At 43.1% G+C, this 17,966-nt stretch overlaps 1 protein-coding gene across 1 annotated transcript in view; it reads right to left on the bottom strand.

The window, feature by feature from the left end:
* Window positions 1-453: 453 nt before the first annotated feature.
* Window positions 454-17,966, bottom strand: part of LOC308332918 (poly(ADP-ribose) glycohydrolase) — a 47,657-nt gene continuing 30,144 nt past the window's right edge. The window contains exons 13-17 of the mRNA XM_080789059.1: window positions 15,008-15,086; window positions 14,676-14,784; window positions 7,908-8,013; window positions 5,390-5,518; window positions 454-1,544 (exon numbers count right to left, since the gene is read on the bottom strand). Coding sequence (XP_080645185.1) covers window positions 1,378-1,544; window positions 5,390-5,518; window positions 7,908-8,013; window positions 14,676-14,784; window positions 15,008-15,086 — 590 coding nt within the window. The 3' untranslated portion in view covers window positions 454-1,377. The remainder of the gene's footprint in view (window positions 1,545-5,389; window positions 5,519-7,907; window positions 8,014-14,675; window positions 14,785-15,007; window positions 15,087-17,966) is intronic.

The following is a 17,966-nucleotide window of genomic DNA, read 5'->3' as shown; positions in this document are numbered from 1 at the left end:
CATCATGACATGCCCAAAATCAGGATGCCAGGGTTACTGTCGGGTACAGTCGCGTGGCATAGGCATTCGTTCCAGATAAAGATGAGCCAGAGAAAACACATACAGCAGGAGCTCCAGCGCCTGACTAACTCTCGCGTGTGACTGTGATCTTCCCTGATGCACACTTTACTTAATGAGGTGTCATGTACAGTTTATATAAAAGGTATGACCTTATTAAACCATGAGTGAAAGGGCGAAGCAATAGCTGGGGGAAGATAAATGGCAAGGCGGCATGGGGACTGCCATATACAGTACACTACAGTACGACATCCACGGGACAGAAGCCGCTTGTGACGTTTAAACTGTCCGTCCGAAGGGGGGTGAATGCAATGCAGATAAACAAACATAAATCAACTGCTTTGATACGGGCCAAGTCACATAGAATTACAAACCGGATATCAAATTAAACTGATGAAACATCTTATGCAGTTATTTATTTACTTAAAATTTCACTTATCAAAACCATTATCAAGCAGGCAAATCCTCAATTAAATTTGAAATATACAAACAATAATAATCAAAAGGTTCCACCTTGAAATTAGATAAACTGTAAAAGAATAACCCTGGAAAATGAAATCCTTTTAAAAGAGGGACAGGATTCAGCAAAGCACACGCAAAAAGGTATGTGGCATGCAGCCAATATCCGAGCTACAGTGTTATTGCCAATATAAGTTAACCTACAGAGGCTAAAAGCCTATTTCCCTAAGAGCTGGACTGCTCTTTAAATCAATTGTCTTTCCTGAGACTGCACCACGCTTTGCCAAGCCTATTCTATTGGTTTGGTTTTTTCCTTTAACTTGATTTCTGACAGCCAATTCAATTAGGCTGGAAATGTGTGGGTAAAATAAAAAAAGGCAACATGACAAACTCAGAAGATGGATGGCAACCTTTGCTTCACCATTAAAAATTGCAATTGTGTCGTATCGAAGCTCAAACCATCGGAGTAGTATTAGCAGCAGCCGTAGCAAAATAAACAGCAGCTTTTTACCCCAGCGCCAGACACAGCTTATTATCGACTTGAATTCTGTTTGATGTTCCTGTCGATGTTACACATGCCTCATAGGTTTCCATTTTGAGCTGTGAATAGATTAAATGGCATTTGATACGTCCACCATTTTAAAATCAGTGTTCATGTGAGGACAAATATTTGATTGGAAGGCGGACAGAGAATGCTTTCGCACATTAAGATTGAGTTATACTCAGTTGCGCGTCACACCCGCGCCACGTACCTAAATGTAAATCAGGCATGATTATCTGTATGTGCTGTATGTCTTCGGGAAGGTCAGGCACGGTGACTCATCGAGGCTACCTGACCTTAATTGGCGGTCAGCGGGGACACTACAGTCTGGCCGAGACCCCGCCTGGGCCGTGGTGGGACGCCGGGGGGGGAGAGGAGGAGCTGACCTCCCGGTAGATGAAGGCGTAGAGGCTGACATCAGGGAGCCGGCCGAGGCAGCTCTTACACACGGAGCTGTAGTAGCGCCCCAGGAGGTCATAAACGTCCCCTGTGACAGAAGCCAGGAGAACAGGGGGTCAGCTGGACATGCAACAAGGGCAGTGGTCAGGGCAGAGCACTGAAGTGTGTGGAGAAGACCTCTTCCATGAGAAAGCTGTTCCAAATAGAGTTATGTCGTTCGGTAAGAAAAGAAAAAAAGAACCTACGCCATTGGCTTTGGCCATGTATCGCACAAAAGAACCCGTTGGGCTACTTGGAACGAAGCAAGTTGGAAATGAATGCCCAAACCAGTTATTTTGTGTCTGTGTCCCTTTATGCCCATATATGGGGTTCTTTGTCATGTATGCCCAAATATGGAGTCTATGCAGATGTCAGAACCATCATTGTGATGTCAGAACAGGCCAGCTCCATATATGGAGATCTAGGGGTGATCAGGTGTGATCCATTGGCTAATTTGGGCCCTGTCCAGAGCACGGGCAGAGGCTTTTGTGCTGGTTCTGGACAACGGGGCACTGCACTCCATGTGGTGGTGTGGAACGTGGATCGCCTTCATCCAAGGCGCTTTACAGAGATTGTGCATCACATTCACCCACAAATTCATACACCGATGGCAGAGGAAACCATGCAAGCCGCACCTGCGCAGCGGGAGCAATTAGGGGTTCAGCGTCTTGCTCAAGGACACTTCGACACCAACTCTGGTTCAAGGTTAGAGTTTATTTAGGTGCTCTTTACACGAGGATGGTGTTCATAAAAAACGGCAAAATAAAGTATCGTTTGCTGCTGTCATTTAGACGAGAACCGTGTTCACAGGAGGTGAAAACGCAACGAAGTGAAACCACCTCCCAGAGTGGAAATCTTTTAGAACGCCGTTTCCTATGGTCTCCATATAAACAGGCAAAACGGTGGATCCGCAAAACTTGTGACATCATGGCTTAAGTCAGCTCTGGTCGGCTCGCCCCGTGTCCTACGTTTTTACATGGTGTCATAGGCATGCGTCAGTTGCTAGGGGAAACGAACTACAACAACCATGTCGGATAGTCCGGTTTGCTGGAGGTGTGATGAGGACGCAACGTTTGTTTACTTTCTGTGTAGAAGAAGAACGGAAGTAGTTCTGCGCATGCGTGACTTATGTCTATGGTTTATATAAGCGCTGCGTCACACGGACCCCACAAGGACACGCGCCACCTAGCGACCTGGCATATATATGCATGCACTTTGTAGCGTGTTCATTCAAGTGTGCGTTCTCATGTAAATGGTCCAAAAAAATGAGAACGCAACGGGACTTTGACGTGTTATATGGAGATGGTCGCCGTCTAAAAGTGGCCTTAGTGTCTCCGAAGGGCAAATTGGGTTGCAGCATAGACAGTACATTAAACAATGAAACAGTACAAATAAACAAACAGTTCACATAGCAGATACTAAAGTACAAAGGTGCACATAACCATTAAAGTGCAGGCGTTAAAAGTGCACTTTGGTAGGTCATAGAAAGTGCATGTGCATAGACATTAGGCACGAGACCAATACAGTAAAAAGTAAAACGTGCTATATCATAAGGTTATCTCCTTGTTCTACCCACCCAGCAGCATTTAGTGTGCAAATAGAGACAGGGACAAAGGAATGTTTGTGCCTGTCTTTTGTGGCACAGGGGGATGGGAGAGGGATGTAGTGGGTGAGCAGCATCAGATCGGATACACAGGGCTTTTGTTAAGCACCTGCTTCTTGAAGATCTGGTCTAGGCTGTTCATTTGTGAGCCAATTATTTTGGTGGAGCCCGGCAAGCAGCCACTCTACCCCTGAGCCACCCCTGAGCCACTGCCACCCCAGTGGAAGGCACTTTAACACATACATTTTGGCTTTGTCCACTTTGACATGATTTCTGGTCAAAGATATTTGAATATAGTTTTCTAGACTAGAGTCTATATAAAATGTGCTTTAATGGGATGTTCAGAGAATACCATGAGATATACGGTTGAAGAACACAAGGCTTTGATGCTTGGAATGGCTGCAGCTAAGATATTCATTATTTTCGACTGGAAGTCACCTTCTCTCCATCTTGTTTTAATAAATGGCTTAATGAGATGTCAGATATGATAAAATATGAATACAATGCACAGTATGGCAGTGTTTTGTTTGTTCATTTTTGTTTGCGTTATAGGCCTACCGTGTTGATTTTCTTTATAATTATTACTGTCACTTCCATCCAGTTGCATCCATGCGATGTATTCTATTTATAGTGACTCATAGGAATAGACTATGTGACAACCAGGTATAGTCTGGTGACTACCGGAGAGACGGGTGACAGCCGGAATGTAGACGGCACCCCGGGAGCAGTATGGGTTAGCGCCCCAGCCTGCATCCTCCGTGAGGATGAGGCCTCGATGAGGCCTTTAGGAGGGCCAGTCGAGCCGCAAGTGGAGCCTGCAGTACTACCGTTGCCCAGCGGTGGAGCCTGCTGAAAAATTGCGGCTCAAGAATCCACCACTCCTGAATGAAGTGTCTGGTGCTGGGAGACTGGTGCAACGCACAGGTCCTTGCGGTACTCCTGGTGAGAGCAGGAGTGGACCTGGTGAGACGTAGGAGGGGCCCGGACAGGAGGCAACCCACAGAGCCTAGTCCCTCCACATGCCAGAATTGTACCTCTCAGTCCCGGCATAGAGTGTTTCCAACGGATTGTGCGGTCCCGTCTTTCCCTAGTGGGTCTGATCGAGGGTAGCTACTGGGACGTAAGTCGGGACTTGATCACCCCGGCTGGGTCACCCGAGTGAGGGGTATGATGTTCGCGAGACCCGAGACCCCGATGACCTTGGGATACATCACTGAGGATGCACGTCCCAGTTGCATCCATGCGATGTATTTTCGTTCGTTCTCTATTATTATATTTTATGCATGTGCTGGGGGATTGTTTTAGATGTATAATGAAATTAAAGAAAAAAAACATATATAATACTCCTTTAATTGCATTAAGCACCCTATACTGTAGATTCCATCAAAGTACGAAATATATAAATATTGTGCAAATTCCCATACAAATTAAAGAATACTTAAAGACATCACAGAGGGTTGTGCATGTTATTTGTGTGCATGCAGTGAGTGGATGAAGGTGTGAAAATAAGTTGCTGACTGCGCCTGAGAGCCGACACCGACAGTTCTTCCTTTTTATTTGTATTACGGTATATATTTTTGGAGGATCATTTATGAGTCGGTCTACTTTCTCTTTGCTTTGTCTTTTGGTGCTAAAAAATAGCCTATGACGTCGTTTTCAACAACAAGCTATCCGACGGTCGACGCGTCCCTATAACTTGTGACCCGACACAACGGTGTACCCGCCGCCGCCCATTCAACAGTAGATTTTCAGACATTTCTGTGCATCAGACAAAGCTTACTGTAGGTGAATATTAATGTTAGATTTCCCAGAAATTACAATCAAAGTGGATTTTCTTTTGAGAGAAGCTCAGAAATGTCCTCTCTCATGTTTAGAAAGGTGATGAACTTATCAGAAACGGCAAGATGGGAAAGCAAAAGTATGTAAATGAAAAGAAAAACAGAAATAACATCCATCCAATTATTTAGTGTCAAACCAAGTAAAACCAGTAAGACGCGCAAACGCGGGAAGCGAACGCAACTGTCTGTCCCGCTTTTGTGCCCATATATGGAGCTGAGTGATTTGTTTGTGATTGATGCAACACACTCCATATTTGGACGTATAGCTGCTTTGGGGACTCCTTATATGGTTATGGCTGAGTCAAATCACTCAGCTCCATATATGGGCACAAAAGCGGGACAGACACACGGACAGACATGATCTGCTAGGTCTCATAGTAAGTGCTCACTGCGTTCGCAATAAACACAAAACACCACAACACACAGGAGGAGCTGGCAGTATGCTTGACTTACCGACACTGACGTTGCTCTGGGTGAGGAACGAGTGCAACTTGTGGACGTCCGTCATGAGCTTGCCGTCACCAAAGGTGAAATAGGCCACATCTCGTCCTGCCTCAGCAGCTGCCAGCATCTGGAGCAGAGCTGTGGGGATAGAAGCCCGATGCGCGTTAAAGAACGGCACTCGGGGGAATTGACACAAAAACACTGTCTCCGTGGACTGTGAGGGGTCCAATGAATCATGGGAATCATGGCAATATACTGAATAGACTATACTATACATAAACCTATACAGATGAAACTGAGAAACTGTCATTTATTCATTATGTATTTTTATTTATTTAAAAAGAAAATGACCAGTCCTATCGTCTCTACTCTGTGGAATGGGGGTGTCATAATAGGCAAAAATGTGTAGTGTTGTGATGGTTTGTGAGATTGTAGATCTGCTAATTGTGTTTAAGAGATTTGGTGTAGAGGGAAAAAGACCCCTGGGAGACCCCTGTCAATGAAGTATATACTGTAGTAGGGTTTAAGTGGTTAACAGCGCAAGGCCCACATTGGAAATAAGTCCCTGACTTCACTGTGCTTTCTCTTGACAATCTTTCTAGTACACGTATCGTGTTTTATGCACAAGGATACTTTTACGAGTTTGCACGCGTTTGTTTTTACAGTAGCCTCCGTTACTCGTTTCCACGCAAAAAAACGTAGCCTCCGTTGTTTGTCGGGAGGCGACACTGCCAAAATGCGTAGCCTACGTTTATTCAAATGTGTTTGATTCGATCTAGTGGAAAGGCACGCTCAATCGCTCATGTGTGCACGTGCATGCACGCTTTCAGTCGCTTTAGTCTCCACATGCCCCTCCCAGGCAGCATCTCTGGTCAAATTGCTTATTGCACGGAGCCTGGCAGTCGTAGTAATGGCGCCGACCAGTACTACTGATCAGACATTAACATCCGGTAGAGACAACACACACACCATTAAGCTGACACAACATCCGGTCGTGGTGTTTTGGATCTTCAAAATAAGGGTTGAACAGGGCGATATCCTGGCATGTTATTAATTAATCCCGGCGGAAATTGTGTTAACATTGCCTGTTAAAGGTAAATAATCCAGGGGATTGGTCTCTCTCACCCCCACTGAGAACACTGACTGGATCAGCGACAGAATTAGAAAGGAAGGCCGGGTCTGGCCCCGGAGACTTCTGAATATTTAAAGAGCTTGGAAGTAAGTCAGCTGATTAATGAGGGCTGCCTTTGGACAAAGGCACATAACGAGCAACGTTGAACAAACATCTGCACGTGAAGGCGAAGCTACACTACACTGTTGTACAACAAAGCATGCAACAAGGCTTAAGTAGTTAACCAAAGTTATAAAAAAAAAAAAACATATACAGTATACTTGTAGGTAGGTTATATTATGGTTTTTTTTTACGCTTCTCGATTATTGGAATAATTGAAAAAGTAGTAATCGATAGTTGCAGCCCTAATCACCCGTCTTCAAGAATTATTCCACCGTTAAAAGAAATAGGTGGCCATTTAGAGTCCCAGCAGGTAAATAGAGGGGAACATCATGGGCGTGAAATGCCCATTCCCTACAGACATGTCATTAAGGAGACAGTGGGTAACTCCGCCAGTGGAGAGCTGTTACTTAGCCACTAATTAACCAATATGCATAGATGTGTGCAGGTGGCTCCTCCTGAGCAGGTGGAATGTGACAACAGCGCCGTAGGGAAGGAGGCAAAGGGGAAAACTGGCTCCAGAAATGCAAGGAGCTGCAGCTTCTGAAAGGCTAGCGCAGAAAAAAGCCCCTCCTGAACAAACCGTGCTCGCCGACAGTGATACAGGGCTCCGACAGAGCCCCTGGAACAGATTGATGGGCCAGGGCAGGCGATCAATTTCACTATTAATGAAAAATATAAACCTTTGTCAGTTGATCAATAAGAGGAAGGCAGACGAATAGGCCTTAACCCATTTTGTGCGGGAACCCCTTTTGGTGTTAGCATTATGTTATGCTTTAGCTATTGAAAAATAGCAGATCTACAAGCTCATAGCGCGGCACCGAGTGCCGCGCTACGAGCTTGTAGGTCTGCTATTTTTTTTTAACGTGAAAATGTGGCGCAAATCTTTTAATATAATCTTTCAGAGCCAACGTTTTAAACTCAAATCTTTGCTTCTGAGGTGTCCCTGGAACAACATATTTTCAGATGGGAGTCGGCGGCCAATTACATATATTTTTGGGGGTCCTTGACATGAAAATGTTAGAGAACCACTGACATAGAAATATAGGGTTTTCAGAAAACTTTTAGGATTTAGAAGACATTTCCATGTCCTCAGGTCAAAATGGGTTAAGTAAATGAACGCATTCCGTGGAAGACTAATGGTCGGCCACAGTGATCGGTTGGAGGTGGAGCGTGAGATTCATCCAGCGTTGTGTTCCACTCAGCCTACACAGTGCCATACAGGGCAGAGCGTGACTGAACTGTGCTTCTGATGGAAGCACGGTGGAGGAGGGTCGCCTTTCCTTTCCAGCTTACCTTTGAGTCGGGTGTCTCCCCCGAACACACCGCAGCCCCAGTTCCCCGTGGCCACCGCTGAGAGATTCTCTCTTCTTTCCCCGGGGCGAGCAAAGCCACAGTAGGCCTGCAAAAAAAAAGAAAAAAACAATCAAATTTAAGAGCTTTTTAGAAAACATAATCCATAACACAAGCCTAAACGATGCTATACTTCGTCATACTAGTGTTGCACTTCAAATATGCATAACATGCACACAACGTGTCACAATGAGACACATGCGACCTTGTAGATCTATTTTTGAATGATGTCAAGTGCCTATAATGACACACCTGGTGTCCCAAAATAGGGGTGCCAGGTAGAAAGTGGTTAACCCATTTAGACCTGACGTAGAGAAAAAAAAAAAAAAAACTGAGGCACATTTTAACGACTTTTCAAAAATAGCAGACCTCGTAGCGCGCCACTCGGTGGCACGCTATGAGCTTGTAGATCTGCTATTTTTCAATAGCTAAAGCATAGCATAATGCCAACACCAAAAGGGGTTCCCGCCCAAAATGGGTTAAGTGACATTATGTCGTGTCACCACCGGCCACATGCAGCGGGACAGTATACCAGGAAGTACAGAGGTGATATGTCACGTGCTGGGGTAATGCCGGAAGCAGGTCTCAGGTCTGCCTCAGGTGTTGAGGTTGCTTTACTGTACTGTTCCAGATCGTGGATATACAGTTCAACCCCATATTCACACTAAAAATGTAATTTATAACACAACCCACGCAACTCAGGTTGCCTGAAGGCAAACACTTGGCACATTATTAAAACGCAGGCACACATAAAAGGATTTAGATATCCGGTTGACCTGGTGAAGCATATATATTTTTTTAAATTACTGTATACTATTACTATATTATTGGACAGCTTCACACATTTTAAGTAGATTTCAGTGGAGCTGGTGTTATAAAAATGTGTGGTTTCACACATTTATAATAGTCTACTATTAATGTGGGCGTTGCTCATTTGGACATGCCATTATAGATGGAAATTGGAGGGAAAAAAATGCATGACAAATTGTCAAAAATAGCTAATGTTGCCTACACTACACTATATCTAGTAAGCTCACACACCACCATGACAATGTATGAAATACGGCTTTAAGGGGGTTGAAAACCTAGGCTGATTTTGCAGTTTGTTTTCCAGTTCAGGTTAAAAACCATAGCAGATACATTTTAGGCTAGTAAGAAACACAGCTACAGCTAATCAAATGAATAATGGTTGTGTTAGACTTCAGTGGGCCCACTGCCCAGAGCCATGGCTGCCGATATGCAGTTGTCAGAGTGCTGAAGTCCAAACATCAAACCCACATCCTCTGGGTTAAGGAAGTGTTTTTTACCATTCCAAATCCACCCACCCACACACACACATAGCTCCGCAAGGAAGTGGTTGCAACACTCAAAAACTCCAATGCAACACAAAGTGACACTGATTATGTGCACCAATGATGCCAGAAGGCAGATGTAGTAGTCGAGAACTGTAGTCAATTTGTAGGCATCATTACCATAAGTAAAATCACCTGACACTTTTTTATATATTTTATGTTTTTAGTTTTTACAGTTCTTATAAATTATATGGGATATTATATTATATTATTATATAGAATGGGAAAACACTTCCGTGACCGTTGGTACCTAAATCTAACACGCCCTTTATTAATTTTATTAGCTGCAGAAAACTGTGTTTCTTATGTAGCATTGCGCGGAAGCGGGCATTGAACCCGGGGCTCCCACTCGCCAGACCAACTGGCAACCTGTCGTGCCAACAGGGCTGAGCCCGATTGGCAGGGCTGTTGTGGGCTGGGCCTTGGCTGGGGGCTACACTTACATCCTGTTGTACAATAAGGTCAGCTGTATGCAGCCAGCCATGTTTTCATCCTGCACGAGCTCCCAACTTGAACCGGAAAACAAAGGGGGTTTCATCCCCCTTCGAGTGGTTAACTCTGTAGGGCGTGTGCACGTGTAGGAAGCGTTAACGTGACATGTGGGCTGTACAGTTTGGTGCATGTCAATACACATCACTTAGGGACTGCAGAAATTAAATGAAGAATGTAATGCATTTGATAGGGCACTCAGAAGATTAATTTTTCAGCGAGGAAACGATGCAAACAGTGCAAATGAATTGTTAAGTGCCCATCCTCCTTTCTGACCGGCCATAAATTCTTCCCTGCAAAAGGGCAGATATGACAGTTAGCTAAACAATCTTCCAAACGGGATTGATCTCCATGTTGGGGCATTCCTCATGCCGCTGTCAGAGCTGTCAAACTCCTCCATGCTTTCTGAAAGGCAGACCTGACAACATAAACATCTTGATTTTCTATTACAAATATCTCTCAGCCTGCATGGGCCGTCTAGTGATGCTCTAAGTTGAAAGATTCATCATGGCATCCTTTCATTTTAATCATTGGAGGACCTGAAATCATGAATACAGTGCACTCACTGAAACCCAAAATACAATACAACGATAACTATAAAGATAACAATATTGATATAAACATTGACGTTCTCTTAGACATGTTAAATGTGATGTGTTGAACGTGACACCCTGGAAATTCAGATGGATTCATACTGTCCATCTCTATGTTTACATCGTTCAACATCGACCGCAGCGATATCGTTTACCGCCGTCGTCCTCCTTATAGTTGCGGTGTGAACTCTGCCATCTACTTGATTTTGATAATTCGTTATATATTATTGATTCAAGGAAAAATAACATTTTGGACAAGTGCTATGTAAACATTCCTAATGCATATGTAGCCAAGATTGGGCCACCAATAGAGACCTCTGACCACAATGTTGTGTGCATGACCCCAGTCTATAAATCCAAATTAAAAAGAGGGAAGCCAGAGAAGAAGGTAGTTAGGACATGGACAGATGACAACAAGGAACAACTTGCAGCATGCCTGGACTGGACTGATTGGGACACGTTCAGAGAGGGTTCATTAGATGAAATGACCACAGTCACAAATGATTATATAAATTTTTGTGTACAGCTGGTTGTTCCTACAAAGGAGATAAAAATCTATCCAAACAACAAATCATATGTGACAAAAGATATAAAAAGTGTAATAAATGAAAGGAAAACAGCTTTCATAAACAAAGATTTTGGTGCACTTAAATTGGCAGATAAAAAGTTAAAAACGAAAATGAGGCAGGCAAAATTGGCACATAGACAGCGTCTGGAGGACGCGTTTAATGCCAACGATCACAAAAAGGCATGGGATACAATGAAATCTATGACAGGAATGTCAACCCCAACAAAACCTATTGTGACCGAAAATGAACTTGTCTTTTCCAATGACCTAAACACCTTTTTCGCCAGATTTGAATCATTGGACAATTCCGCAAAGTGTACTGAAATACTGAAGGCTGTAACACCTGCCCCCTCTGACAGAATTACCATCACTGAAGAGGATGTGAGGAAAGTGTTTCAGTGTACTAACACAAGGAAAGCTAATGGGCCAGATGAATGCAGTGCTTTTCTCCTCAAACACTTTGCATCTGAGCTGGCTCCAGTGTGGCAACCAATATTCCAAACCTCTGTAGACACACACACAATTCCCCTGTCTTGGAAAACCTCACACATTAAACCACTACCCAAAATCCAATGTCCAAAAGAACATAAGGATTATAGACCCATAGCTCTCACTTCAGTGATTATGAAATCACTTGAAAGAATACTGTTACAACATCTTGTCAGTATAACCAAAGACAAATTCGACCCCAGTCAGTTTGCCTACAAAAAGGGTTGCGGTACAGAGGATGCGGTTGTCACACTGGTCCACTTAATTACAAAACACCTAGATAAGTCAAATAAGAATCATGCGAGAGTGCTATTCTTAGACTTTTCTTCAGCTTTCAACACAATACAGTCTGATATACTAGTGTCAAAAATGGTACAGTTGGAACTGAATCCATACTTAATTCACTGGTATGCTTCTTTTCTTACTAACAGAGTACAGAGGGTGAAAGTGAACACAACCCTCTCATCAGCATTAACTACTAATGTTGGTGCTCCCCAGGGTTGTGTGAGCTCAGCTGTACTTTTCACCCTCTATACTGACAGCTGTCGTATTGAGGAATGCCTGTCTGAATGTCGCACTGACACACCAGACCAATACATTCTAAAATACTCAGATGATACAGTTTTGATCTCTCTCCTAGATAGTTCCAGTGATCCTGGACTGCACCAACACAGAGTAAATAAGGTGGTTGAATGGAGTGATAACAACGCTCTCATCATTAACACAAAAAAGACAGAAGAGATTGTTTTTGGTACACCACCAGAGATACACAGATCCCCCATTACTATTCATGGGGAACCGATCAACCAGGTATGTTCGTACAAATACCTAGGAGTAGTAATAGACCATCTTTTGTCATGGAAAGATCAGATTGATTCAGTGTGTAAGAAAACAAAGCAAAGAATCTACTTCCTTCGCCGTCTAAGATCCTTCGGTGCTAGTAGACGGATTCTTCTTTTGTTTTTCACTTCTGTTATTATGAGTGTTCTTCAGTACTGTAGTACCACCTGGTATGGATGTTTGTCTGCAGCCCTAAAGTCACAACTGCTGCAACAACTGAACATTTGTTCAAAGATTGTTGGACAACAACTTCAGAAACTGTATACATCCACATATGATAACAGCATCCTAAGGTTAGCAAGGAATATCACCTCTAATACTAAGCATGTGTTGTATAGAGAATACAGGTTGCTACCTTCAGGAAGGAGATATGGTGTACCAGCATACAATAAGGTCAGACTAAAGAGGTCCTTTGTCTACCAGTCGACCTTGAGGCTCAATCAGGAGATGTAGTAGCCACAGGATAATCTAAGCGGTGGATATTGCTCATGTCTTTATGTATGTAAATTGTCTTGTTCTCTGTGTTTTGTATATGTTCTGCATACCTGGCTGCTTGTGTCGCAAGACAAATTTCAGTGTGAACTGACAATAAAGTAATATATCATATCATATATCGATTCTGAAGCGCCTGCCTGCTCTCGCAGTGTTTTCTGTACATATCATATGAAAATAAATATATATATTATATCAGACTTGACTTGGACTCACTTTAGGTGGACTCGACTACAACACGAGGTTGTGTACATGAGATGTTTTGGTTGAAAATATCTTTACAGTTGAAAATCGTTTATGTTCAGCCGTACGAAAAAGTACACCTTTGGCTTAATGGGTCGACACCAACAAGGCTGCTTGAGCCCTAGCTAAACACAATGTGAGCAGAACGTTTAACTGAGAGCTATTATTATTTGCAGCACGAACCTTTCTGCTTCTGTACTGCTAAAGAGACACGATTATACAACATCAAAGCGCAACATCAAAGAACAGGGGTCGCCACAATTCCACAGTCATAAACAGAAAGTGTTCTTACCGGTATTCATGTCTACAACATATTACTGTACATATTACAGCATTGCTTGCCATTTCTAGCCACTATTCTAGTGTCTTGCAATAACCTGAAACTCTGGTATCTAATTTAGTTTTTTGAGTTGTGCAACCACTCCTATAGACAGCTATGTGTGTGGCTGTGTCCCTGGCTGTGTCCGAGCAAGTCTCAAGTCTCACTGTTGTGCAGCCTCGCCGGAACCGGGCCAGCCCCCTGGACACGTTCCTGTGGGTCTGGAAGTTCCGGGGAACCCCACAAGGAGTTGCACCACTCACTTCACACGGGTGTGATTCTTTTTTCTTACCCATTAAAACCGTGAAAGCATCCCTGTCATTTTAGATTTTAGCTATATAATATAAATCAACATAAGTTTTAAGATTTGGAACAGTGGTTTAGAACAGTGGTTCTCAAAAAGATCTACAAGGCAGCTCACAGTGCGGCACATTGGAATTTTTGACAAATTTCTGTGAAATCTTAAGTGTTATTATACACAAATCTTCTCTTCTGGGGGTCTTCCTGGCACAAAACATCCTCAGATGGGGGGTACGTGGCCGCCGCCAAATACATATAATTTCCTTGGCACAAAACAGTTTGAGAACTACAGATTTAGAAGGCATTTTGTAGAAAACGGACACAGGTCTTAATGGGTTAAGAAGATAAGAAAACAAAAAGATTTGGCTCACTTGTTGCTCGCCTTCCAGGAAAGGAGAAAAAAGGTTCTACTCTATATTATACTTGGAAGAGACATGAACCTCGTGAATTCTGATGTCCCTATTCTGCCAAAGATGTCCCCTACATCCAGCGAAAACACTGTTGTGAACAAGCTCACAACACAACACATTGTGAGCGGGCCATGTATAGAACCCTGGGGGACCCTGGTCAACTAAGTACTGTGTATACCAATCCCAAGCAAGGACCCCTTAGCTGAGAGAAATAGATGAAGCAGGGTCCCCCACTACCAATTGTATAAAATGGTGTTGCAGATTAAACCTTTTAATAGATCTCACAGATTAGCTTCATAGACAATGTTGTGTGAAATTTGTGAATTCATGTTTTTGGTTAATTTCAGACATTTAACCACTGAAACCCTCAATACTTGGTCAACTTGACGCTGTACTTGATCTGCTCTTTTCCCCCCTCAAAACTTTTTGCAGAAAGAAATCCGATCTACGTTGTGAGCTTGTAGAACTGCCAAAAAAAAATGCATATCACACAAATATTTGGCGGCCCCCCTGCAGTAACTCTGAGAACCGTCTAGGGGTCCCATACCCCTGGTGTATACTATAGGTTTTAAGTGATCAAGAAACACACAAAGTAAGTAAGGAAGTAAGGAAAGACCTTATTCATTTCTCTGTTGATCCTGGCAGGGTGAAACTGTTCCAGAAAGTTGCTGAACTGCAATGCATCGATGGCCACAATTTCAGTGCATTTTCTCCGCCAGTCATCCCTGAAAGAAGTGAAAGGAGAACATAGTAAATAATATATTACAAATAATAATCATAAAAGGAGGTCTTCCTGGCACAAAAGGATTATGTATTTCTCATGTAGCCATTACACAGTGAAAAAACATTTAGCTTGCACTGGAAGTAAAAGTCATCATTGATTTCCTAACTTTCTCTCTTCTTTTTTTTTCAATTCTTGCCATTAAACTGTCATGGTAGAGTAAATACCTTGGCGCTGCGTCGTCATGGCTGCCGGCCCATTTGTAGCTCTGTGCGTAGCCCGTGTATTTACTGTACTGCTGTGTGCCTGTTAATCAAACGGAGAAGAGCTGGGGTCACTTCCCATTAAAAAGGTCAATCAATTATCCCGGTATCTAAGCATACATAATTGAATTAAACATGACCAATATGGGGTGCATGCGAGAGCGCAGGTGTAACATAAACCGGGGAGGGTGGAAAGACGTCACAAACGGCACACACAGTTAAACTAACAAGCAGGAACACAAATGACCTTCCCATTCAATTAGGGCTCATTAGCAGCTGTCTGTTGAGCCTCTTCATGAGGCAGCTGATTAGTACAGCTGCAGGTCCTTGGTCAGCAGGTATTAAGAGGTGCTCTCCTGCGGGAGGCAGACTCCAGAGAACGCTGCAACTACTAATAATCAGCTCCAGGAACTATAGCATAATCACCGCCCTCGTTAGAGACACTGAAGTGGCAGTTCTAGACAGTACCCTGTGTTTTGTAACAAAGTCATCCAACATGCGTATATGGTATAGCAGGGGACAGACAATGACAGTCTAGTGAGTCTACTGACGTCATGGTTATAGAGAGTATGCACCTGACTGCTGAGCTAAACTGCCGTCCCAGTTTTGGTCTGCTATACGTTTTGGCAGTATCAAAACATATCAGGTTTGTATATCCCTTTTCCCCCCCTAGGCTGTTTATCTGACCCTGCCATGTTGAGGCCTCATACACACGTATCAAACACAATCTTGGTCGTGTTTTTTTTAATGGCCGCCACAATGCTTTGTGGTTTGACCAAATGTTTGTTTGATGGGGGGGAGGGGCAGAACAGCATCAAACAGAACACCATCAAACACAAATGTTTGGTCAAACCATGTGACTCCCATTGGAAAAGCATCATCACTCAATGGTCCTGCGTACCACCCGTTTCTAATTGCACATAATGCAGGAGGCAGCAGGACTAGAATTTTTCTGTTTGAATGTATGGGCTGTCAAGGCCAGCAAGTTGTTTTTTGCCACTCAGTAGGCGTTCCCGTATAACTTCCGGGTTCCGCGAAAACAACAAATCTTACCATTGGGGGAACGTACACAGTACATTTTTTGTCATATCGCAACATATGGTGTAGTTTTGTAGTGCATGTAATTGTAACAACTACCAATGTTCTAAACCTTCCGCGATTCTGCCAATTTTCTTTTGAGACACAGACAGAGTTTTTGCAGGATCACGTGACGTTGATCGCTTATACTAGGACATGGCGTATGTGTAGACAGAAGAATCCTGTGAAGTAATAATGATCCCATTATCATTGCACATGTTATGTGTAAGAGTACTTGAAACAATCTCTTTACAGTTTACACTAGGCTTAATTCTTGAATGAATGCACAAAAACTCTAGTTATGACATCAATGATATAATTTACTGACTCGGATGCCCTGCACATAAATCTATAGTTCTATACATAAGATTGCGTAGCACAGCAGAGGAGGTGGGTGACCCAACACTAACAAACACCTGGCTTGTACTGGAGCTTCTTGGAGATCTCTCAGCAGCAGGCTCATTCAGGCATTATAAGCCACTGTGTATCTCCAGAAACATCTAACCGACCAAAAGGCACGTGACGGGGGTGCAAAAACCTATAGTCCTCTCAGGACAACTATTAGAGGGAACCAATTATGTCATACGTACTTCTATGTATTCATCTGACCTTCACAAGTGGACTAACTGCATCTTTCCAAGTCATCAAATGCAATGAGTTTTCTTCCCCGATATAAATAGTTCCAAATTGAGAGTGGGGTCAAGGTATTAATTACACTGGCCAAGAATCGTTGCATTCATGTGTAAATTATATGACCGATCACAGAGTCTGATACCGTATCTATGGAGACACACTGACTGAAAAGAGAGGAAAAGGTCAGAAAATAACGCTCATTATTGTGATGTCAAGGCAAAACTGGCCAAGAGGATATTTTCCACGACATTGTCACAGTCTGAGTTAGAGGTCACGGAGAAAAAGAGAGAGGATCCAAGAGTCCTCTGTGTGTCAACAAACCATGGAATAAACTGTTCACAACCTTGTTTCCAGCCTTATAACCCCCCCGAAAAAAAGACATGGACAACACACCACAGAAGATATAATGTATAGATTAACCGCTAGTGGTCCTTGAGGGGGTTCCAGGTGGTCCCCTGCTAAATGATGGAGAAGTTTGTAACCAAATGGACCCTTATAGAATATAGATTTTACACTCTCAGTCTCAAGATACAAACAAAATATTCTTTAGTTTTGGGTCTGAGGCTAAATTTCACCAGTGACCAGATTTGACTGAGAGCCTGCCATCGTGCAACCTCCAGCTTTTCACCAGAGGAGAAAAAATTAATTTATGAATATAATATAAAATGAGTTAATAGCACAGGCAGACTCTTCACATACTAGAGCATGTCTGAAATAAATATCAGAGCTGAACTCGATATGTAAATATGAAATAAATGCTTAAACATGTAGCCAGGTGTAATGTTAGAGTCCACAGAAGTGAACTTTTTAAGCCTGTTTTCTCAACTCGCTGTTTTCTGTAAGACATTACTCTATAAGCCATATCTCCAAAACTGGTGGGTCAAACTGAGCAACCAATGTGAATTTGAAGCTATGATTCCCTGCTTCCATATGACATGCAGTCCCTCAGTCAAATTTGGCCAGAAATGGTCCTTGATATGAAAAAGGTTGAAAAACACTGGTCTTTAAACACAAAGGACCACATCCACAATCCCTGAATGTACAAAGTGGGATGTAGTGCCGAGTAGAGGCAACGATCTGTCCTGCCCACTACGCCTGCGTCACGTTTCCTGGTCAGGACCGCCATATCGATGAATCATCTCCTTTCCCCTTGATGCTATTTATAACTTTGACCGCCCTTATGGCAGCCATCTCTGTAGCAATCAAGGGGAAT

This window comes from Protomyctophum bolini, assembly GCF_963924005.1.
Source record: "Protomyctophum bolini genome assembly, chromosome: 18".
Taxonomy (NCBI): Eukaryota; Metazoa; Chordata; class Actinopteri; order Myctophiformes; family Myctophidae; genus Protomyctophum; species Protomyctophum bolini.
Note: the sequence above shows the minus strand (reverse complement) of the source record. Positions and strands in the feature narration are given on the sequence as shown.